The 23,540-nt window shown below is 46.5% G+C and overlaps 1 protein-coding gene across 1 annotated transcript in view; it reads left to right on the top strand.

The window, feature by feature from the left end:
• The first annotated feature begins 2,942 nt into the window (after window positions 1-2,942).
• Window positions 2,943-23,540, top strand: part of ttc12 (tetratricopeptide repeat domain 12) — a 36,618-nt gene continuing 16,020 nt past the window's right edge. Inside the window, exons 1-11 of the mRNA XM_062521195.1 lie at window positions 2,943-3,022; window positions 3,693-3,859; window positions 5,853-5,883; window positions 6,311-6,388; window positions 6,623-6,744; window positions 8,057-8,116; window positions 8,465-8,536; window positions 8,795-8,855; window positions 9,878-10,093; window positions 22,181-22,250; window positions 22,549-22,637. Coding sequence (XP_062377179.1) covers window positions 2,971-3,022; window positions 3,693-3,859; window positions 5,853-5,883; window positions 6,311-6,388; window positions 6,623-6,744; window positions 8,057-8,116; window positions 8,465-8,536; window positions 8,795-8,855; window positions 9,878-10,093; window positions 22,181-22,250; window positions 22,549-22,637 — 1,018 coding nt within the window. The 5' untranslated portion in view covers window positions 2,943-2,970. The remainder of the gene's footprint in view (window positions 3,023-3,692; window positions 3,860-5,852; window positions 5,884-6,310; window positions 6,389-6,622; window positions 6,745-8,056; window positions 8,117-8,464; window positions 8,537-8,794; window positions 8,856-9,877; window positions 10,094-22,180; window positions 22,251-22,548; window positions 22,638-23,540) is intronic.

The raw sequence follows: 23,540 nt of genomic DNA, 5'->3' as shown, positions 1-23,540 counted from the left end.
ATGTATTTGGAATGAGGAAACAATAAAAGTATATCACTGAAGATATTTCTGTATATTGTAAAGCAACTTAATAGTAAGGAACTGATGGTTTCTGCTAAAACAATATGAAGTTAGGACTGCTTGAATGACGTCCGTGTTAACTGTTCTGCAAAAGGGTGGAGGACATGTGTCAATCCAATGTTAATGCATTTGCAAGAGGTGTCTTCTGCTCTGCTGAAATAATGAAAACTGGATCCCAGTTTCTTTAAACAGGTCAAAGCAATCAAGGAAAACTATAAGCCTAGGCTACTTCATAGATTTGATGACCTGAACATTTATCATACAGAAGTGAAGCAGTTTTTTGAGTGGTACGACTCCAATCATCTATTCTTAAATGCAAAAAAGATGGAGGAAATCATTTTTGACCCTAAGAAAATTGGCAATCATACCCCAGTCATTATACACAATCAGCCAATCACACGGGTACAATCTTGTAAATACCTTGGGGTCCACATTGACAACACTCTAACATGGAACACTCACATAAATTGAATATGTTCACCGCTGCAACAGAGATTGCATTTTTAAAGAGGATTTTTTACAAGGCTAGAGTGCATAATTTGATATGGCATGATGACCTGGTTTGGAAATCTTTCTGTGGCTTTATAAGCAAAATTATCTCATCTAGCAATGAAACTAAAAGGACAAAAACTCCTGTCCATCTTTGATCAGTGTGTTCTGAAACAAGTAGACTGTTATCATCAGGTGCTAGCCTGTAGATGATACAGGGTTCATCAAATCTTAAAATGATTTTGTTCCCATATCAATTACTCTGAACAGGCACCTTACATGAACCAGAGGCTTTTAACTTATGCATTTACATCTTTTAACAAATATTCTACACCTATCGATCTAGTTAATAATAGCAAAACTATTCACTTATTCAAAAATATTGAGGTAATTATCACTGTATTTTGTGATTTTGTAAAATCCCACTGTAGTGTGTACAGTAGCCTAATATCGCCACCTCCTGGCTGAAAGCAATCAGTACAATTGTGTACAGTTATGAGGTTCAGGTGTGAAGTCACTTTTATTGTCCAAAAGGATCAGCTTCTGTGTCATGACAATGTGACTCTGAAGACATGCTATACACAGTTGTTATATAACTATGTACAGTATGTAATATGATTGTATTAAACAGTTTTCCTCTGTTTTTGAACTGTTCCGTATAATTATGACTTTATATGTCTGAATGGGTTTAAATTAACAACCTTAAACAAGACACAGGACAACTCAAAAAAACACATGTCACATACAGTAATTGTTGGCCTTTAGGTATCTCTCTCTCTCTCTCTCTCTCTCTCTCTCTCACACACACACACACACACACACACGCACGCACATACACGCAGGCCTACTTTGTTTGAGCTATTGAGATAGTCCTATTCAGTATGAATGAATCAAAGCTCATAACAAACAGTATCAGCACTGACATAAGATGTTAGTGTTTGTAGTCAAATGGTATGCCTTCCTTTAGCAAACCTGGTGAGCAGCAATATTCTGTAATTTTTTTATTCATTCATTCATTCATTCATTCATTCATTCATTCATTCATAAGCTTAACCACCTGCCTTAGCGCTTTCATCTGAATGAAACTGATGTTGAAAATACAGTATTTTCTGACTATTTTAATGGACAGAGGGGGCACTGTTGTTACACGACTCCAGTTGAAACCGGAGTTTTGCTCCATTGAAGTTTTTAGTTTATTTATCAGCCAACCGTCAACCTCACAGTTTATGGGGAAATTTAGTTTACTGCTTGGAAATTCAAAAGGACCAAGCAGTTAATACTTTAATATCCTCTTACGAGTAAAGATAGGATTACGTTTGCTTAGGAGCCCAGAGTCAATTTCCCAAACCATTAGACATCACCTCCTCAAGCAAGATAAGACCAGCCTACCTACGCAATGGGGTGAATTCAGTGACCTTTATTAGCCTATGTCTAACCTCTACCTCTCTAACACCTTAGACATAAAATGAAACTCAACATTCGTGAAATACTATTTCATAGATTAGCCCCACATCATATTTTCTGTCAGTCTGTGTCCACTATAGGCAGCACATCTTATTGGGGCAGCCGTGGCCTACTGGTTAGGGCTTCGAGCTTGTAACTGGGTTGCCGGTTCGATCCCCGACCAGTCCACGACTGAAGTGCCCTTGAGCAAGGCGTGTGTGTGTGCAGGTGCGTGTGTAGGCTACTTGTGCGTGCATTAGCCTGCCTGCCTGCTGTGTGTGTGTGTGTGTGCATAGCTGTGTGTACAGTATGAATGTGCGTGTGTCTGTGCTTGTGTGTGTGTGTGTGTGTGTGTGTGTGTGTAGGCTACTAGGCTATGTGTGTGTGTGTGTGTGTGTGTGTGTGTGTGTGGGTGGGTGTGTGTGTGTGGGTGTGTGTGCATATATGTCTTTGTGCATTTATCGTATGGTTCCCCACCAAATGACACAATTTGACATTCAGAGGATGTCCTAATGATCCTACACTTCAAATTTCGTGCAGTTTTGAACCTATTAATCAAAGGTAGGCCTACCTGCGATTACAACACTCATTTTTACTTTTTCATTTTTGACAGGGTGGCGCTATAGGCCTAGCCTACATCAAATGAGTGATTAGGGATTGGTTGACTTTAAGACACTTGACCAACATACAAAAGCCCTACGGTTCTCGAGCCCATGCAGTCTGTGGCCACAGAAGCATAATCAAAGATCCTTCATTACTATCCGCTTGAACCCTCTCTGGCATAGGCTTTCTAGACCTAAAAGAAAGAAGGCGCACAGAAGGCGTTTTCGCACTCACGTGTTGCTCTTGGTTGCTCTAACTTCCTGCTCGTAGCCATGGTTACAGCGTAAAGACGCACTTCCACTGTATGTGTAAACTGTGTGCTGTGTCCTGTGGTCAGCTACAGTGGATCATCCTCGTTCTTACGCATCATTCACAATGGAAGACAGCGGAAGATTTGATGATTTCCTGAAAAATGTGGATGAGATAAGTACGTTGTGTTCAAAACTTCAGAGCAACAGACTCGTTTGTCAAAGCTGTTAACTGATAGCCTACCGGGCTACCGTTAGTTAGAATCACGTTATGAGATCGCCACCAGCATCAAAAGTAGGCTAACAACATCTCTGTTGGGTGTGGTAGGCCTACTGTAGGTAGCCTAATGTATATTCAGAAATTAATTCTGTTAATTTAGACACACTTATCGCCAAGTGCATTCAGGGTCGCCTACGAATCGGATAAAGATTGAAGTGGCAAGAGAAGTGGCAACAGTTTGTGTATCGTGATAACCACCACTGTTCAGTGTTGTTTGTATTTTCCTTGCTAAAGCTGTAGGCCTATACGTGTGTGTGTGTGTGTGTGTGTGTGTGTGTGTGTGTGTGTGTGTGTGTGTGTGTGTGTGTGTGTGTGTGTGTGTGTGTTGTATGGGTGATGTATGGTCATGGTGCTTATATCTGAAGGCGAGCTGATACCACTGTTCAGTGTTGTTTGTATTTTCCTTGCTAAAGCTGTATACTGTACGTGTGTGTGTGTGTGTGTGTGTGTGTGTGTGAATGTGTGTGTGTGTGTGTGTGTGTGTGTGTGTGTGTGTGTGTGTGTGTGTGTGTGTGTGTGTGTGTGTGTGTTGTATGGGTAATGTATGGTCATGGTGCTTATATCTGAAGGCGAGCTGGTGAAAGAGCTGTCTTCTGCTGACACCAGTAGCCACGCCAGAGCTGTGGAGCGCGCGGACAGCTGGCTGGAGGCCTCTAAACGGAAGGCGCATCAGAAGGGAGCCGTCAACCGGACTTTAATTAACTCACGTAGCCCAGCGGCGGCGGCAGCCCAAGCGGTAACTGCATTTGTTTGTCCTGCCGTTAGAGACTTGCAATAGCCTACCAATACAAGTTTTTTTTTTTTAGTATGTTTTGGTGGAGAGTTTTGCTGGGTTGAAACAGTATACGAACATCAAACTGCAAGAGAAAACGATTAGGGCCGTTTTGTTTGGTTCTCACAGTCAGTGTTGTTTATTTTCCCTGCTAAAGCCGTGTGTGTGTGTGTGTGGGTTGAAACAGTATAGGCCAGGGGTTCCCAAACTTTCCCATGACAAGGCCCCCCAAATACCACTAGATTGTGGCCAAGGCCCCCCTTTTGCATGATGTGGTATTGAACCCATCAACGATACGGCAAATGTAGAAATAAGTTAATAAAATAGGCCTATATAGGTGAAAATCTATTTATTTTATAGGTTTTGCACTATTTAGGGATGCAATGGTTTTACACGTTTCACAGTATTTAAAAAAAAAATATGTGTTCATATGTTAAAAAAGCACTGATAGGCATACACAAGCTGAAATAGTTTTTTAAAAAGTGTGACAGTGTTTATTACATTACAAAAATACATAGGCAAAACATTATTGCCTTAAGCGGGATACAGATCATGCACAGCAGTCTCTGTTCGACCCTCCACACACACAGAAAATGGCTTGTCTGGTTTCTATTTCATATTTTGAATTCATAAAATGTATATATTTTGTTAACATTATAGTATTTTGAGATCTGCATAATTACTTATAGCTGAACATATTCAGTAATTTGAGTACTTCACATTGATTGCACTTGTCTTTAATGATATCACAGGGGTGGTGTGTAGGTCTAATTGTGCCTGTCACTTTAAAAAGTACGTGAACGTAATTAGGTTTCATTCGGTTTTTGGAAAGTATAGTCACGCATAGTTCAAGGATATATGTTTTCATTACATAAAATGAATGTTCAAAAACGAACCAGGTAAAGAAAATATTTCTCTTGTCATAGAAAAGATAAGTGTCTTGCAATGTTAAAATCTATGATTTAGGAGTAGCATGGTGTTGTGTGTTGTCCCGTTCACTTTTTCCTTGGTCATGTTTAATTGGCTGGGTGCTTCTATCATGACTTTGAGTTTGGTATCTGTTTTATGTATCCAATGAGTGACAACCAGTGCTCAAAATAAAACGTTACGGTATTCTCCTGATAACGTTAGTAGAATGGATTTGATATGAATGTATATGTAGGCCTACATAAAAAGACGCCGAGTGGCTATATGACAGCCACCGTGCACGTTTGCGGTGAAAATGTTCCGCCTTTTAAAAGGTGTAACCTTAAACCGTGGTTAAATCCATCAAATTAGACAACAGAATCAGTAGGGTACCAATTTTGCTTTAAAGTAGCCTGACAGGCCTATATCAAAAGCAGGCTCAGATGACGCTGGACGCAATTTAACACACGGTTTCCAGACCTTATCAACCGCGATAATAATTATAGAGTTTGAAATGAACACGTTGTTAACGTCAACATTTTTATCATGGTTTACCTTTACACTGTAATCGTTACAACCCTAAAAGGTATACAACACATTATTATAATGGTATTTCATATCAATACATACAATAATAGAAATATTTTATGATTTTATTTTTTTTTGCTTGTAAAATATATTTTCATCCAACTTGCTGCGGCCCCCCTAGCGCCCCCTCGGCCCCCACTTTGAAAACCACTGGTATAGGCTACGAACATCAAACTGCAAGAGAAAACGATGGCCGTTTTGTTTGGTTCTCACAGTCAACCACACAGTGGTCATTATGTCAGATTATAGTCTAGATCAGATCAAACCAGTCAATAAGTAGCCTATTTCCAAACAAACAGAATTCATAGCCCCAGTTTAAAAAGAGAACTTAGCACCTGTTGAAGTATACTTAACCTAGGTTTGGGCTGTTTCTTATGCTTGATGCTACAGACTGCAGTGCAACCCATCAAAGTGCTTTTCCCACCTTTGAAAATGATGCTGTGTGTCGTGCTGTGTGTTATAGGACTACCCCAGTGATCCAGACACCAGTCAAGGTATGGGTCACCACGTCTACTCACATAACAACAGATAACTGCAAATGCACTGAAAGATGTAGCGCTAAGTACACATCAGTGGTGTAGTCTGTGATAGGCAGGACTACCCAGTATACCCACTTAAAAAGCATCACCATCTCAATATACTGTACCCACTTAAAATAGGCAAGGATAGCTATGCACATTTGGGGTTGATCACAGTATACCCACTACAACTAACTACTGTAGGCTACATCACAGTATACCCACTACAGCTAACTAGGCTACATCACAGTATCCCCACTACAACTAACTACTAGGCTACATCACAGTATGCCCACTACAGCTAACTAGACCACACCACTGATGCACATTCCCCAGAAAACGGTTACTTTGATCAGTGCTTAGCCTTTTCAGTGCGGCTAACTATAACCCTTCCGTGGCCCAGAGGCATTCATGAGGATGCTGGAGAAGGACGCGGAGGAGAGAAGGAAGAGCAGGGAAGCAAAGGAAGAGAAATCCAACGGTAAGAGTGGACGTCTCCTGAAAAATCAATTGTCCGTCAGAGCAGAGGCGATTTCCTGTTGGCTCACGCTAAGTTCCCCTCCACACTCTCTCTCTCTCTCTCTCTCTCTCTCTCTCTCTCTCTCTCTCTCACACACACACACACACACACACACACACACTCTCACACACACACACACACACACACACACACACACACACACACACACACACACACACACACACACACACACAGCCCTGAAGGCCAGAGGCAACAGCACCTTCTCCCAGGGGGACTATCAGACGGCTGTGCAGCTCTACACGGAGGGACTGCTGCAGCTGCGAGATAAGCAGGATCTCTACACCAACCGGGCGCAGGTGCAGTCTCACAGCGCCGACACAGCCACAGATGTGACAACACAGCCACAGCTAACACAGCACAGACACAGACACTAACACAACACCAACATGGACATGGGCACAGTACAGCACAGACACAGACACAGACACAGACACAGACACAGACGCAGACGCAGACGCAGACGCAGACACAGACACAGACACAGACACAGACACAGACGCAGATGCAGACGCAGACACAGACACAAACACAACATGGACTCAAACACAGCACAAATATTATAACAGACACACACAAACACACAACCACAACATAGCTATTATAGAAAACACACAAACACAGACACAGACAGGTGCAGACACAGGTGATTATGTAGAAATTCAACACTGACTGGGCACAGGTAGAACTCACAGCACAGACGCAGACACAGACACAGACACAGACACAGACACAGACACAGACACACAGGCACAGACAGACAGACAGACAGACAGACAGACAGAAAGACACACACACACACACACACACACACACACACACACACACACACACACACACACAGCCCTGAAGGCCAGAGGCAACAGCACCTTCTCCCAGGGGGACTATCAGACGGCTGTGCAGCTCTACACGGAGGGACTGCTGCAGCTGCGAGATAAGCAGGATCTCTACACCAACCGGGCGCAGGTGCAGTCTCACAGCGCCGACACAGCCACAGATGTGACAACACAGCCACAGCTAACACAGCACAGACACAGACACTAACACAACACCAACATGGACATGGGCACAGTACAGCACAGACACAGACACAGACACAGACACAGACACAGACGCAGACGCAGACGCAGACGCAGACACAGACACAGACACAGACACAGACACAGACGCAGATGCAGACGCAGACACAGACACAAACACAACATGGACTCAAACACAGCACAAATATTATAACAGACACACACAAACACACAACCACAACATAGCTATTATAGAAAACACACAAACACAGACACAGACAGGTGCAGACACAGGTGATTATGTAGAAATTCAACACTGACTGGGCACAGGTAGAACTCACAGCACAGACGCAGACACAGACACAGACACAGACACAGACACAGACACAGACACACAGGCACAGACAGACAGACAGACAGACAGACAGACAGAAAGACACACACACACACACACACACACACACACACACACACACACACACACACACACACACACTCACAGACACATTCACCTTCATTTCTGGAGGTAGTTGGTAGACCCCAGATGAAAGACAGACATTAGTGTGTGTTTCTGTGTCTCCCTATGGTACAGGCACTCATCAAACTGCAGAGGTACACGGAGGCAATCGCTGACTGTGAGTGGGCTTTAAAGGTGAGCACTGCTGCAGGTGTGTGACATAATTGAGGGTCGGCTTTACTGTAAAGGTGGGCACTGCCGCAGGTGTGTGGCATAATTGAGGGTCGGCTTTAAAGGTGAGCACTGCTGCAGGTGTGTAGCACAGATTTCACACGGGTCATGGAATTTCTGGAATATCATGGAATTTTTGTTTTTTAAAGTCTATATTCCAAACGTTTGTTTTACGTGTTACGTTTACCAATTTAAATGTGCTTGCCAAATACCTTAATATAAATATTTCCGTGTAGCACTCTGACATGGTTTTCTCTCTCTCTCTCTCTCTCTCTCTCTCTCTCCATCTATCTCTCTCACGTCCTCCGCCAGTGTAATGAGGAGTGTGTGAAGGCGTACGTGCACATGGGGCGGGCGCATCTCGGCCTTAATCAGTATGCAAAGGTCAGTCCTCACCGTGTTTACTTCCTACTCGGTCACTCTGTCAGAGCCCTAATGATGTTCCTGCTGAGCGGCTAACACCTCTCCCTGCTAACGCTGATGCTGTGCTCATGTGTCTTGTGTGTGTGTGTGTGTGTGTGTGTGTGTGTGTGTGTGTGTGTGTGTTTGTATGTGTGCATGTGTGTGTGTGTGTGTGTGTGTGTGTGTGTGTGTGTGTGTGTGTGTGTGTGTGTGTGTGTGTGTGTGTGTGTGTGTTCACAGGCGAGGGAGTGCTTTAACAGGATCCTGGAGATGGAGCCACAGCGAGAGGCCGTTGTGAAAGGTGGGTCTCTTGAGGTCATCTGAGGAAAGGTGAAAGGTGGTACAGAGCTGATTGCACCTGAGGTCACCTGAGCAACAGGTGAATGATGAAAGGGTTGCCTGAGGTGAGGTCACCTGAACGAGTGCTCATTACATGGTCTGTTCCGATCATTCGAGTGGTTGCATGGCGGATGTCCAGAGATCCATATAACATGGCCAGAGTAACAGCGCAGCATCAATCACAGCCTCTCTCACCTTTTTCACCTTTTGAAGTCTCCTCTCTCTCTTTCCCTCTCCTCCAACAACTGTCATACACACCAATATAGATAGAGACACATACACGCACACATACACTCAAAGCCATTCTTTAATCCTTTGTCTGGGTTTTGATGACATAATGAGGGTGGCAGTAGTGTCTATTTGGCTCTGGGTGAGTTCTAAACTCAGAGGCATGAAAGAGTCGCTTCTTTACAGTGAGCTGCCTCAGTGTCTGCTCCTCACTCTCTCTTCTATGCAGTGCCATATGGCCCTCTAGCCCAGTCTGAACACAAAGCATTTAAAACGCAGCTTCCTTTTGCTTTGTTCCTTTGTGTGTGACAGAGAAAGAGAGAAAGAGAGAAAGAGAAATAATGAATGTGTGTGAATACAGTGTCTTTCATGTGTGTGTAGTGTTGAGAGGACATGCAAGGCATTGTCATGGGGTTGTTTAGAGAGGTAAGCCACAAACACAAGCCAACATTTTTCAAGCAGTTTTCTGTTTTGTTTTGTTTTGTTTTGTTTTCTTTTGAGTTGGACAGGAGAGCTGGACGAGGGGTTATGGAAAGTTTTACATAGAGTCGTTCCAATTGAACTGAACTAAGAGAAGACACGTCTGCCTCGAATGCTCCCCCTCTGTTCACGGAGTTTGACCGCATCTCTGAAACGGTCCAGAGTGCTGGCTGGGAATGGCTGTGGGAGCTCCTGGGCCTGGCTGTGTGTGTGTGTGTGTGTGTGTGTGTGTGTAAAAGTGTGTGTGTGTGTCATCTGCCTCCCCCCCCCACCCAGATTATTTATTCCAGGTGGAGCTGGCAGAGCGCAGGGAGCAGGAGGAGCGAAGGATGCAGGAGGAGAGTCAGAAGGAGCAGGAGGAGGAGGAGGTGGAGGTGGTTTCCACGGCGACACAAGGGCTGCTGCAGCTCCTGCGGAAGCTGGACAAGCCTGATGAGATGAGCCTGTACTACTGCGGGGGAGTGGAGCTGCTGGCACACGCCATCACTGATTGTGAGCACACAGCTTATTATGGGGCCTCCCCTCCCCTCCCCTCCCCTCCTCTCCTCTCCTCTCCTCTCCTCTGCTCTTCTCCCTCTCTTGTTCTCTCCTCCCCACTTCTCTCATCTCCTCCTGTCTTCTCTTCTTTTCACTTCACTTCTCTTTTCTTCTCTTCTCTCTTTTCCTCTCTTCTCTTCTCCTCTTCTCTATTCCTCTCCTCTCCCCTCTCCTCTATCTCCTTTCCTTTCCTTTCCTTTCCTCTCATCCCCACATCTCTCCTCTCCTCTCCTCTCCTCCTCCCCTCACGTCCACTCTCCTCTCTCCCTCCTCATCACTCGCTTCGCTCCCCTTCACACCCTCAGCCCTCAGTGTGATGGATTGGCTGCCCCCTCGCTTCCTTTGTGGGCTTCACAGCCAGCCAGCGCTCCCATTCAACAAATTATCTCCTCTCTTGCCCTGTGTGTGTGTGTGTGTGAGTGTGTGTGTGTGTATGTGTGTGCGCTCTCTGCTCTCTCTCTCTCTCTCTCTCTTTCTTTCTCTCTTTCTTTCTCTCTCTCTCTCTCTCTCCCTCAGCCCTCTTCCATCTATGAGGTATCCGCTTCACTCCTTTGATCTTTCACAGTTCATCTGCTTGACTTATTTTTGCTTCTCCTGCGAATCTAATAGCCCTGATGGTATTTGGTGCGTCATATTTAACTTGCGGGGTGTGAAGCGTGACTCTGAGCCGAGAGTGCAGGCTGGTTGGCATGCTGCTTCTGCTGCTGTGAGCTGGCTGGTGTGTTTGCTGTTGCTGCTGGTGTGTTTGCTGTTGCTGCTGGTGTGTACATGGTGTGTGTGTGTGTGTGTGTGTGTGTGTGTGTGTGTGTGTGTGTGTGTGTGTGTGTGTGTGTGTGTGTGTGTGTGTGTGTGTGTGTGTGTGTGTGTGTGTGTGTGTGTGTGTGTGTGTGTGTGTGTGTGTGTGTGTGTGTGTGTGTGTGTGTGTGTGTGTGTTGTATGTGTGTGCGTGCGTTTGTGTGTGCGTTTGTGTGTGTGCGCGTGTGTGTTTGTATGTGTGCGTTTGTGTGTGTGTCTGTGTCTGTGTCTGTGTCTGTGTCTGTGTCTGTGTCTGTCTGTGTGTATGTGTGGTGTGTGTGTGTGTGTGTGTGTATGCTGGAGTGTTTGTTGCTACTGCTACTGCTGGGGTGTGTGTGTGTGTGTGTGTGTGTGTATAATGTATGTTTGTGGACTGGAACACATGGCCAGAGCCGGAGCCTGCACAGGGAGTCATCAGTAGAGAGTGTGCTGGAGCGGTGTAAGCTCCCGGGCCCCACTGCTCCATACCTCCTTAAATAAGTTCCTCACAGCTTCCCTTGGCAGCCTGCCCTGGGTGGCCCAGAGAGGGTGATGCGGTGTGAGTGTGTGTGTGAGTTTGCTTTCCTGGTGCTAGACTCTAAAAGAGGTGTGTGTGTGACAGTCTGTCTACAGTCAGCCTCTGAGTGCTTTGGAGTTACTGATTAGGACTTGATTGGTATAAAGTGCATTTTTCCAAAATCAAAAACCTTTTAATTGTTTCTACTTTCTCAGCTCCGTTTCCATGGCTCTCTAGACAGCCTGGATTTTGCTCTACAAGGAGATTTTCCATTTTCCTATTTCACGATGACTAATGGTTATTTCTCAAATGTGACCCTGCATAGATTGTTTTTGCTTGCAATTATGACAACAAATCCTCAAAAGGTCCCTGGTCGGACTCATTTTGTGGGCTTTCAATTATATTTAAATCTGTTGCGATTATCAGTTTATCACTGAATCTGTTTGTTAACATTCTGCAGATCCTCATCTGCTTCCTGCAAGAGGCAGCTATTTTTTTTTTCTTCTGTTTTTATTTTTGATAAATATCTGTTTTTGTCCTTGGCTGTCGGTGCCTGTTAGCTGTGCTGTGTGTGTGTGTGTGTGTTCGTGTCTGTGTGCATGTGTGCATGCGTGTGTGCGTGTGTGTTGTATTTTGAGCCAGGCTGTCAGCGCTCGCTTGTCTTCTCTGCCCTCTCCCTGCTTCTAGCACTCCAGCAGCTGGCTGGAACAGCAGTAATGAGCAAGGCTGTGGTATCAGTGGAGGCAAATAAAAATAGCCACACGTACACTCCCTTAAATCCGCAAATCTGGTTACCATGACAATAGCCCAAAGTGTCCCTCTGAGGGTCCACAGTAAGCCAGCAGAGGCCCAGTAGACGCCCTCCTTATGAACGCAGATGGTACGGACCCTCTCCTTATGACCGCAGATGGTACGGACCCATTCCTTATGACCGCGGGTTTGAGTTAAGGCCGGTGCCCACCGGACAAACATCTAGACCGGCGTGCCGCGACAATAAACAAATTAGAACTCCATTGGAAACAATGGCCACTGGAAACGTCTGCCGCGCAGCAGCCGCACAGAGATAGAAAACTATTCTGAAATCCTGCGCGTCAAGCCCAGACCGCCCCCTACAGCTTTAGCGTGTATATTACATAGCTGATCATTTAAGGCAAATTAAGCTAAAATAATCTTGCATGGTTCATCTTTAAACTCTTACCAAATCATTTCAGAAGTGTGGCAATCTCGTAACTAAAGTTGTGCAGTTGTTTACTCAGTTCCAAAGTAATACATGTCCATGCCGGATTAGCGATTGTATATGTCTGCCCGTGTTTTAGGGACATTAGAAATGAGCTTCAATGGAGAACAAATCCCAAATTTGCCGAGGGTTCGTACGGGTATTCCCTGACTAGAGACCCTCTCTTTCTGAACACACATCTGAATGTAGACAGCAGAGACTCAGCTCTCTCCTTATGACTCGCAGTAAACTGTGGTCATCCTGCACAGCCTGCGTCAGCCTTGCAATGCAATGAGTTTCTGAGACGGCCAGATCCAAATTAGAGATGTAGCCATGGATGTAGTGTAGTATAGTAGAGACACGACCACATTTCCAAAAGCCTTCAGATTAAAGCTTCCACAGTTACATATTTGCCTGTGTATGGTTGGATAAAGATCACTTTACTCTTTCCAAAGAAGCATGATTGGAATCAGTGGCCCATAAAAAAAGGAAAATGCCTCCCAAATTATTAAAGTCCTTCAAAAGTATCCAAAACTATCCGAGACATCAGAAGTTTCCCAACGTCTACACACTATGTTTGCCACCAGAAGAACACTGCCTCACAACACAACACAGCGCCACACCATAACATCACACAATGCATTTAGAAATCTTTTATCACACATCTATTGTTGATCTCGTTCTACCAAAGCAGGGAGGAGAGAAGAGGAGACAGAGAAGAGGAAGGGACAAAGAGGAAGCACATTTAGTTGTGTCCGTGTCTGAGAGGAGAGGAGAGAAGAGGAGAGAGGAGGAGAAGGGAGGAGAGGGGAGGAGAGGAGAGGGGAGGAGACAGAGGAAAGGAAAGGACACAGAGGAGAGGACATACTGGAGCCGCTTTCAGTTGTGTCCCTGTCTGAGAGGAGAGGAGACAGAGGAGCTGTTCCCTCATTCCCTTTTGTTTATCTCGTTCTCCCAAAGCAAGGAGGAGAGGAGTGTTATGCAGCAGTGATCATGATGAATGCCTCCCCCTCCCTATCTATGCCAGCATCCACACTCACACTGTCCTCCTCCTCTGTGTGTGTGTGTGTGTGTGTGTGTGTGTGTGTGTGTTTCTCTCTCTCTCTGTATATGTGTGTGTGTGTGTGTGTGTGTGTCTATGTTAATGTCTCTCTCTTTCTCTCCTGTCACGGAGCTAACCTCCGTGGCCATAAGGACGGTGAACATGAAAGACTCACAACATGATTTTAACAAACTGTTTATTATTGAGTGACTATGTTCATGTAATGTAAGACTGGTGACACGGACAGTCGCTGGAAACCGCACACGGGATTTAATGGCGACGGCATCTGCAAACACAAACAAACATACAACAACGCATCAGTTACTTCTGCTCGCGGTGGGCAACGAAGTAGAAGTAGAAACGGACAATTATGCACATACATCTCATTCATTACATTGACAAGCAATACAGGGAAAAGGACTTTGTACAGACTTACCGTGGAAGCTGCCGTCGTGCAGTCAGTTCACGGGACAATGAGAGAACACGAGAGGGGTGCGCGAGGGATACTTCCGTGTTCCCCTTGCGTGGCTTTGCGTCACTCATACCATCTCACTTAAAGTGAGAGGGGGACTTTTCCGTTGTAATTGTCAATTCATTGTTTGGTGGGAAATAAGGGATATTATGTAGTTGTAATGTGATTGTCTTATAATATAATTGTCTTGTTTCATGAATGTACATGTGTAGCAAAATGTTTATTAAGAAAGGCCATGGTTGTTACATAATTGATTCATTGGAAGTAATGGTTGCTGCTGGGCTATTGAAAGGCCTGAGTTTTGGAATGGTTGGGCAGTCTATGTTTGATTGAGCTGTGGGGAGCACCATAGACTCAACAGTGCTTTGATGGTTTATTAGTATTATGAGTTTATTATCGGATCCTGTTTATGACCAGTATTTTGTTTTCTTTCTATTATGAGTTATATTTTTTGATTATTGATTTAGAACTTATTCTTTATGACATCTTTTTGCTGAATAAACCGAGGAAGCCCTCATTTGGCATCTTATCCGACGCAGCCTTCCTGCTTTCCACCACACCGCACAGCTATCCTGCTCACAGTTGGTGTCAGAAGCAAAAGGGAACCGCCTCATCAGGAGACTGTACGGAAGATGCCTCCGAAGCTCAAGCAACCAAAACACACACCCCAAGAGGAAGATCAAGATGGGGGAGCGGGAGCACCAGACCAGGACGGGGCGCCCATACCTGCAACAGGGTCAGAGGGCGCTGTGGCTGAGCTGGCAGGAATGGTAAAGGCTCTACTGAGGTCCCAGACAGCCAGGGATGACAAGATGGAGCAGGAGATGGAACGTCAAGACCAGCGCTGGCGGAGTATGCAGCACCAGTTCCAGCTACTCCAAGGCCGGGTTGGGGATATCCGAGAGGGCAGTGACGGAACCAGATCCGGCGCGACCACACCCCAGAGACCACCAGAATACCAACCCAAATTTGTGAATCCGAAGCTGCACCCACTCACAAGGCAGGATGACATCGAGCACTTCCTGACGACTTTTGAGAGAATGGCTGCGGTGTGTCAATGGCCGGAGTCAACATGGACCATCAGGTTGGTGCCCTTGCTTACAGGGAAGGCACGCTCTGCTTTTGTAGCCATGGACAGTGACGACTCTGAAGAGTATGGAAAAGTGAAAGAGGCTATTTTGAAAAAATATGACATTAGTACAGAGACTTATCGTCAGAGATTCCGAGCCACAGAGATTTTGCAAGGAGAGTCACCAAGGGAGTTGTATGTGCGCCTAAAAGACATTTTTAATAAATGGATTAAACCAGCGCAAAGTTCAGTTTATGAGATTTCTGAAAAGATTATCATGGAACAGTTTATGAGGATGGTGAGTGTCGAGATGCAGGTATGGATTAAAGAACATGACCCCGGGACTGCAGATGAGGCGGCCAAGCTGGCAGAGGTCTATTTGAGTGCTCGACAAGGCCCCATGAGCGCCAACTTCAGCCACTGGAAGCAAGAGCCCAGAAGCAGGCCCTATGGGGGTGGTGATGGCCAGGCCCGCATGCAGAATAGATTTGGCACACAAAGACCGCCTGACAGATCCGGAGAAGATCTTTTGTGTTACTACTGTGGAGAGAAGGGTCATACCAAGCCATATTGCCAGGCCAGGAAGACACAGAACTCTGCTGTATGCTATGTGCCACGTCCAAGTACCTTGCAGACAGCGGACACCACAAACGGTACAGATAATCTGGTGCAGGTCCTGGTGAATGGTCAGTCCGCTAAGGCTTTGGTGGACACAGGTAGCACACAGACGTTGGTGTTGGAGAGCCTAGTCCCGGTGGATGAGCTGTACAACCAGACCAGAGTCAAGGTATGCTGCGTACATGGAGACATTAGAGAGTACCCTACCGCTGAAGTGTACTTAACAGTCAGAGGCCAGACATTCCTGATACGAGTAGCAGTGACTTCGCAGCTGCCACAGGAGGTCGTTCTAGGGCAGGACCTCCCTATTTTGTGCGATCTGCTGCCACAAATACGGTCCTGTAATGTGATGACTAGAGCACAGGAAGCCAAGGCGGGGATGCAAACCTTGCCATTTGCTGATGCAGAAATGGAGTTACAGAGGCCGGTCAGAAGACGGCATTCTAAAAGACAGAAGCGCAGAGAGAAGTTCCAAGGCAGCCTGGAACGGAATGAACCTGAGAAGTTACCAGAGCCGGAGGGGACTGTGTCATGGGAAATACCTCAGGACATTGAAGAATTGCAGAGGGAGGATGAGACACTGAAGACCTGGTTCCAGAAGGTGACGGAGGTGGATGGCATTCAACATGGTGGGGTGAGTTGCCTAACTGAAGAAAAATATGTTGTGAAAAATGGCTTGCTATACCAAGTAAAAGGAGATGTGGAGGCATTGGCCATTCCGGCATCATTTAGGCACACAGTTATGACATTAGCACATTCTGTTCCATGGGCAGGACATTTAGGGAAACAGAAAACTTTGTCTCGCATTGCAAGTCGCTTTAGCTGGCCTATGATGTATACAGATGTGACTGAGTTCCTACATACATGCACAGAGTGTCAGCTGACATCTAGTAGAAAGGTAGCCCCAGCACTCCTGCACCCACTGCCCATTATAGATACCCCATTCAAACGTATCGGCATGGATATAGTGGGGCCACTGGAAAGGAGTAAGAGTGGGAATCGTTACATTCTGGTAGTATGTGATTATGCCACAAGGTACCCAGAGGCCTTCCCTTTAAGAGCCATAAAGGCAAGACAGGTAGCTAATTGCCTCGTGCAGCTCTTTTCCCGAGTGGGCCTACCAGGAGAGGTGGTAACAGACCAGGGCACTAATTTTCTTTCATTGCTGCTGGAGCAGGTTTACCAACTCCTGGGAATTAAAGGCATCAGGACGACACCTTACCATCCACAGACAGACGGGCTGGTGGAGCGTTTCAATCAAACACTCAAGAACATGCTCCGCCGCTTTGTCTCCCAGACGGGCACTGACTGGGACCAGTGGTTGCCCTATCTACTCTTTGCTTATAGAGAAGTGCCTCAAGCCTCAACTGGGTTCTCGCCATTTGAGCTCCTCTACGGTCGTCAGGTGAGGGGGCCATTGGACCTTCTGAAGGACCTATGGGAGGGCCCCAGTGAAGACAAGAAGAATGTCGTCCAGTACGTGGTCCAGATGAGAGAGCGACTGGAGGAGATGACCTCTTTGGCTGTGGAGAATATGCAGAAGGCACAGAGGAACCAGAAAACCTGGTATGACCGAAGAGCCAGGGAGAGGTCGTTTGCACCAGGACAGAAGGTACTGTTATTGTTACCAACGCAGGACAGCAAGCTGTTGGCCAAATGGCAGGGCCCGTATGAAGTTCGACGGAAGACTGGCAGTGTGACGTATGAGATCCACATGCCAGAGAGAAGGAAGACCACCCAGAACTTCCATGTGAACCTTCTCAAGGAGTTTCACCCACGGCAGACAGTGGAGAGACAGCTTTTCATTCGGGCCATCAGAGAGGAGGAGGAACCAGAGGAACAGTACTTCCCGGTGCAGAGAGCACCACAGGCAGTGGACCTCAGCCACCTGGAATCAGACCAGAAACGCCAGATGGAGGGAATGCTGGACCCAGACCTCTTCCAGGAGAAGCCAGGACTGACCACATTGGTAAGACATGATATCGTCATGAAGCAGGAGACTCCAGCCAGGCAGAGAAGCTACAGAGTTCCAGAGCGGATGCTACAGGCTTTAAAGGAGGAGCTGGATACCATGCTCTCAATGAGAATTATTGAACCTTCTACTAGTGAGTGGTGTAGTCCAGTGGTGCTGGTACCCAAGAAGGATGGAACAATACGCTTTTGTATAGATTTCAGGCAAATCAATGCCCTCACAAAGACTGATCCATACCCTATGCCCCGCATTGATGAGTTGGTGGAGAGGCTGGGCAAAGCGAGGTACATGTCCACATTGGATTTGTGTAAGGGCTATTGGCAGGTGGCCATGACACAGAGAGCCAAGGAGCTCACAGCGTTTCGTACACCATATGGACTCTATCACTTCAATGTTATGCCTTTTGGGCTGCAGGGGGCGCCAAGCTGTTTTCAGCGACTTATGGACCAGGTCCTACAGGGCACGAGTCGTTTTGCCGCGGCATATCTTGATGATGTGGTCATCTTCAGTGAGACTTTTCAAGACCACTGTGTCCACCTACAGCAGGTGCTGCAACGCATTAAGAAGGCTGGGCTCACCATCAACCCCAAGAAGTGCATGCTGGCCCAAAAAGAGGTCAGGTATCTGGGCTTCGTCATTGGGGGAGGAGTCATCCGTCCTCAGCTGGAAAAGGTGGAGGCCATCCAGAACTGTTTGCTGCCCACAACAAAGAAAAAGGTGAGATCATTCTTGGGTTTGGTGGGATGGTACAGAAGGTTCATACCTAATTTTTCGGCAAGAGCTGCTGTACTTTCAGATCTCACCAAGGCAGTGGCTCCCAACAAGGTGATATGGACGGAGGAGGTCCAGCAGGCGTTCCAGGACCTGAAAGAGGCGGTGTGTGGAGATTCGGTGCTGCTGAGTCCAGACTTTGAGCAGCCGTTCATCCTCCAAACCGACGCTTCGGGAGTGGGCCTTGGAGCAGTGCTTCTGCAGGAGGTGGATGGTGATCGCAGGCCGGTTGCCTTCCTGAGCCGTAAGCTGTGTCCCAGGGAGACCAGATACTCAGCAGTGGAGCTGGAGTGTCTCGCAATCAAGTGGGCTTTGGATTCACTCCGGTATTACCTGCTGGGACGACATTTCCTGTTGGAGACAGATCACCGCGCACTACAGTGGCTGGACCGGATGCGTGACACGAACTCCCGGATTACCAGGTGGTACCTGTCTCTCCAACCCTATTCCTTCACCGTCCGCTACAGGCCAGGAGCAATGAACAAGGCTGCAGATTACCTGTCCCGCATACCAGAGGATGTGGGTTAAGGAGTGTCTAGTGGTACCCGGATATTGGGATGGGGTGCTTGATTTCTCCTCCTGCTACGACATGCGTCGTCTGCGGAAGGGGGGGGAAATGTCACGGAGCTAACCTCCGTGGCCATAAGGACGGTGAACATGAAAGACTCACAACATGATTTTAACAAACTGTTTATTATTGAGTGACTATGTTCATGTAATGTAAGACTGGTGACACGGACAGTCGCTGGAAACCGCACACGGGATTTAATGGCGACGGCATCTGCAAACACAAACAAACATACAACAACGCATCAGTTACTTCTGCTCGCGGTGGGCAACGAAGTAGAAGTAGAAACGGACAATTATGCACATACATCTCATTCATTACATTGACAAGCAATACAGGGAAAAGGACTTTGTACAGACTTACCGTGGAAGCTGCCGTCGTGCAGTCAGTTCACGGGACAATGAGAGAACACGAGAGGGGTGCGCGAGGGATACTTCCGTGTTCCCCTTGCGTGGCTTTGCGTCACTCATACCATCTCACTTAAAGTGAGAGGGGGACTTTTCCGTTGTAATTGTCAATTCATTGTTTGGTGGGAAATAAGGGATATTATGTAGTTGTAATGTGATTGTCTTATAATATAATTGTCTTGTTTCATGAATGTACATGTGTAGCAAAATGTTTATTAAGAAAGGCCATGGTTGTTACATAATTGATTCATTGGAAGTAATGGTTGCTGCTGGGCTATTGAAAGGCCTGAGTTTTGGAATGGTTGGGCAGTCTATGTTTGATTGAGCTGTGGGGAGCACCATAGACTCAACAGTGCTTTGATGGTTTATTAGTATTATGAGTTTATTATCGGATCCTGTTTATGACCAGTATTTTGTTTTCTTTCTATTATGAGTTATATTTTTTGATTATTGATTTAGAACTTATTCTTTATGACATCTTTTTGCTGAATAAACCGAGGAAGCCCTCATTTGGCATCTTATCCGACGCAGCCTTCCTGCTTTCCACCACACCGCACAGCTATCCTGCTCACATCTCCCTCTCTCTTTCTCTTTCTCTTTCTGTGTGTGTGTGTGTGTCTTGTCTGCCCTTTGTGACTGCCTTTTGCCTTTATTCTCTTCCTCTGTCCTCCACCACTGAGTGCTGTTTGTTGAGCCTGATGGAGTCTGTTTGTCCACGGCGACTGTGACTGGACAGGTCGTCCCAAGGTCAAGGTCTCCACCTCTCTTAAGAGCTCTTCTTTAGTTTGGTGACCCCCGGTGTCTCAGAGGCGTGACTGGACTCGTGAGTAGCACCTGAGCAGGGGCACTGGAGGGCAGGTGTGGAGACGCCAGTTCAGGTGTTCAGTTGGCAAACTCCCCCCCCCCCCCCCCACACACCACTCTCATCCTGAGGATGGAGACTTAAGAGGCTGGCTGAAGGTCACTCCTCAGCTAACTTCTCCTGTCAGAGATTACAGACACACACACACACACACACACACACACACACACACACACACACACACACACACACACACACACACACACACACACACACACACACACACACACACACACACACGTGCACACTAGGGATGTTAACCGGTGACTGTTTGACCGATGGTTGACCGTATCCACGTTAGCCGATCAAAGTTGTCGCTAGTCGGTTAAAAAAAAAAAAAAAAAACGATCTCTAAATTAGGCTATTATTATAGACAGTGGACTAAACGCTACTACAGCTAGCCATCTCATGTCAAGGTCTTTTTTGCGTGAAGTTAACAAATTATCCCTCACACTCAATTTGTAATAACTCGCCTGCTTGTAGGCTACTTAATAAACCAATAAAAACATTCGCACGCATGCCTTGGCCGGTGCGTCTTTTGCAATCTGGAGGTGCCCGTTTTATCCATTGGTTTTTATCGTGTTGCAGCAACTTTCCGCATAAGATGGGCTTAGATTTGGATTCACATTACATCTACATTTCAGGAAGGGTCAGGAAGGGTCAGCAATGGTAACAGATAAGGTAATGATGATCATCTTTCTTTATTGTTGTTAGTAGGCCTACTTCCTCAAACTATAGCGGCGTCTCCTCGGAGCTGTCATTTTCTTAAGTGAGCCGCGGCAATTTCAGTTTCAAATGAGCTTCTAACGCTAGACAAACGCCTTTATTTGCAACGCGATCACCTTGTACCCAAACCATTTCGAAACGAAGGAGCCATTTGTCCTCCACTTATTTACAAGCTCCTTGGTTTGCGGGACTCATGTTTCGCACTCTAGGGGATTTTAAAAACAGTGACGTGAGTGAAAGTGCGGCGCCGCCGCCGGGGCTGTGTGTGTGAGCGGGGGACAGAGAGATGCGACAGAGTTGCAAAACTGCGTGGCTGTTATTTCAAATAGCGTAGAATATTTTAAACGAATCGGTTAACCGGTTTCAACCGGCTAATGAGGCTCGGTGGTCGGTCAAGAAAATTAGTAGTTTTCGCCATCCCTAGTGCACACAAACAGACACACACACACACAGAGAGACCTGAATCACACCTGTCAGAAATACGATCACACACACATTCTCACACACACACACACACACACACACACACACACACACACCTGGACCTGAAACATGTCAGGGCTTGTCTGCTCCATCACTTGGACAGCCCTGTGGAAAAGCAGAGGCTTGTGCTATGAAGCGAGGCTGTGCTGGCTTTTCAAGGTAGCTTCAGGATGTTTAAAAGAAAAAAAACTGGATTTATGGATCTGTGGCTTCGAAAGGTCTCAAGAAATGGCTACTCCTGAAGTCACTTGGATGAGCTGGTGACCTCGCTGTGTACAGTAGCAAGGTCCTGGCGTCGCTCGTGGGAAGGGGGGGAGGGACCTTGGCGGGGGAGATACGGCCTGGACGACTCGGCGCCTTTGGCGTGGTTGTGTGTTTGTGGCAGTTGTGTGTGACCATGGCAGCATGTTTGCCCTTGGCTGCTCTAGGTGTTTGTGTGCGCTGTTTGTGTGTGTGTGTGTGTGTGTGTGTGTGTGTGTTTTTTTGGGGGGGGGGGGGGGGCATCATGGAGGTCTCAGCCCACTGACTCCTCTGTCCTCTCTCAGGCACTGGACAGACCATCTTCAGGCAACACAAAGGCTTCAGCATCATCAACGACAACCACACCATCCTCAGGTATAGTGCGGGGAGAGAAACACACACACACACACACACACACACACACACACACACACACTGCATTACAGTCCCGGGTGAGTCACAGACTCACAACAGGCTGATTCAGAACACATTAACATAGGCATATGACACAAGCATCAGAAGGCTGAGGCTTTTTCTGCAATCTCCTGTGGAGCATCGTGTCTGAGATAACTGCCACTCATCTTGTGTGTGTGTGTGTGTGTGTGTGTGTGTGTGTCAGCTTTGTGTACATGTATTTATGTCTGTGTGTGTGTGTGTGTGCTCTCGTACACAGAAGTCTCTTGCAGAATTCTCAGGATCCATGTGCTGAGGACCTGTGCATGGCTGTGCTGAAACTGTGGAAAGTCGTTTGCCAAGGAAATGGTGCGTCATGTCCTCCAGATACCCAGTTTAGCCCAGTTTAGGCCAGTTAGCCCAGTATAGCCCAGTTTAGGCCAGTTAGCCCAGTATAGCCCAGTTTAGCCCAGTATATCTTAATTTAGCCCAGTTAGCCCAGTATAGCCCAGTTTAGCCCAGTATATCTTAATTTAGCCCAGTTAGCCCAGTATAGCCCAGTTTAGCCCAGTGTAACTAAGTTTAGCCCAATCTAGCCCAGTATAGCTCAGTTTAGCTCTGTTAAACTCAGTTTAGGCCCAGCATGGTGTATCGTAGGAGCTGATCTCAGCCATCAGTATGCGCCCAGTGTGCTGCTGCATGGGACAGTAAACCTGAACCGCTCCTCTGCTACGGCTGCCTGCTTGTGATGCTCTCTGAGCACCAACAAAGCAATGGCGCACATACACACACACACACACACACACGCACACACACAGACACACACACACACACACACACCTGACGTTATGTGAATTCATTAAGTATACAGTCTTACAGGTAGTGGCAAACACACACACACTCCTGTAATTATTCGAACTCATGTTGTGGCAAACACACACACACACACTCACACACACACACACACACACACACCTACACACCTGTAATTGTTTGGATTAATTTGGTAGAGACAACTATGTCGTGGCACACACACGCAAGTAATTGTGTGAATTGATTAGGTAGAGAGAATTCTGCCTGTAGATGTTTCTGTCAGCGTCTGCATGTAGTAGTACACACACACACACACACACACACACACTCATACACACTCTCTCTCTTTCTCTCTCTCTCTCTCACACACACACACACACACACATTCTTTCTCTCTCTTTCACACACACACACACACACACACACACACACATACACACTCCTCAGCATGCCAAGAAT

The sequence above is a fragment of the Sardina pilchardus genome, chromosome 19 (genome assembly GCF_963854185.1).
Source record: "Sardina pilchardus chromosome 19, fSarPil1.1, whole genome shotgun sequence".
NCBI classification, from domain to species: domain Eukaryota; kingdom Metazoa; phylum Chordata; class Actinopteri; order Clupeiformes; family Clupeidae; genus Sardina; species Sardina pilchardus.
Note: the sequence above shows the minus strand (reverse complement) of the source record. Positions and strands in the feature narration are given on the sequence as shown.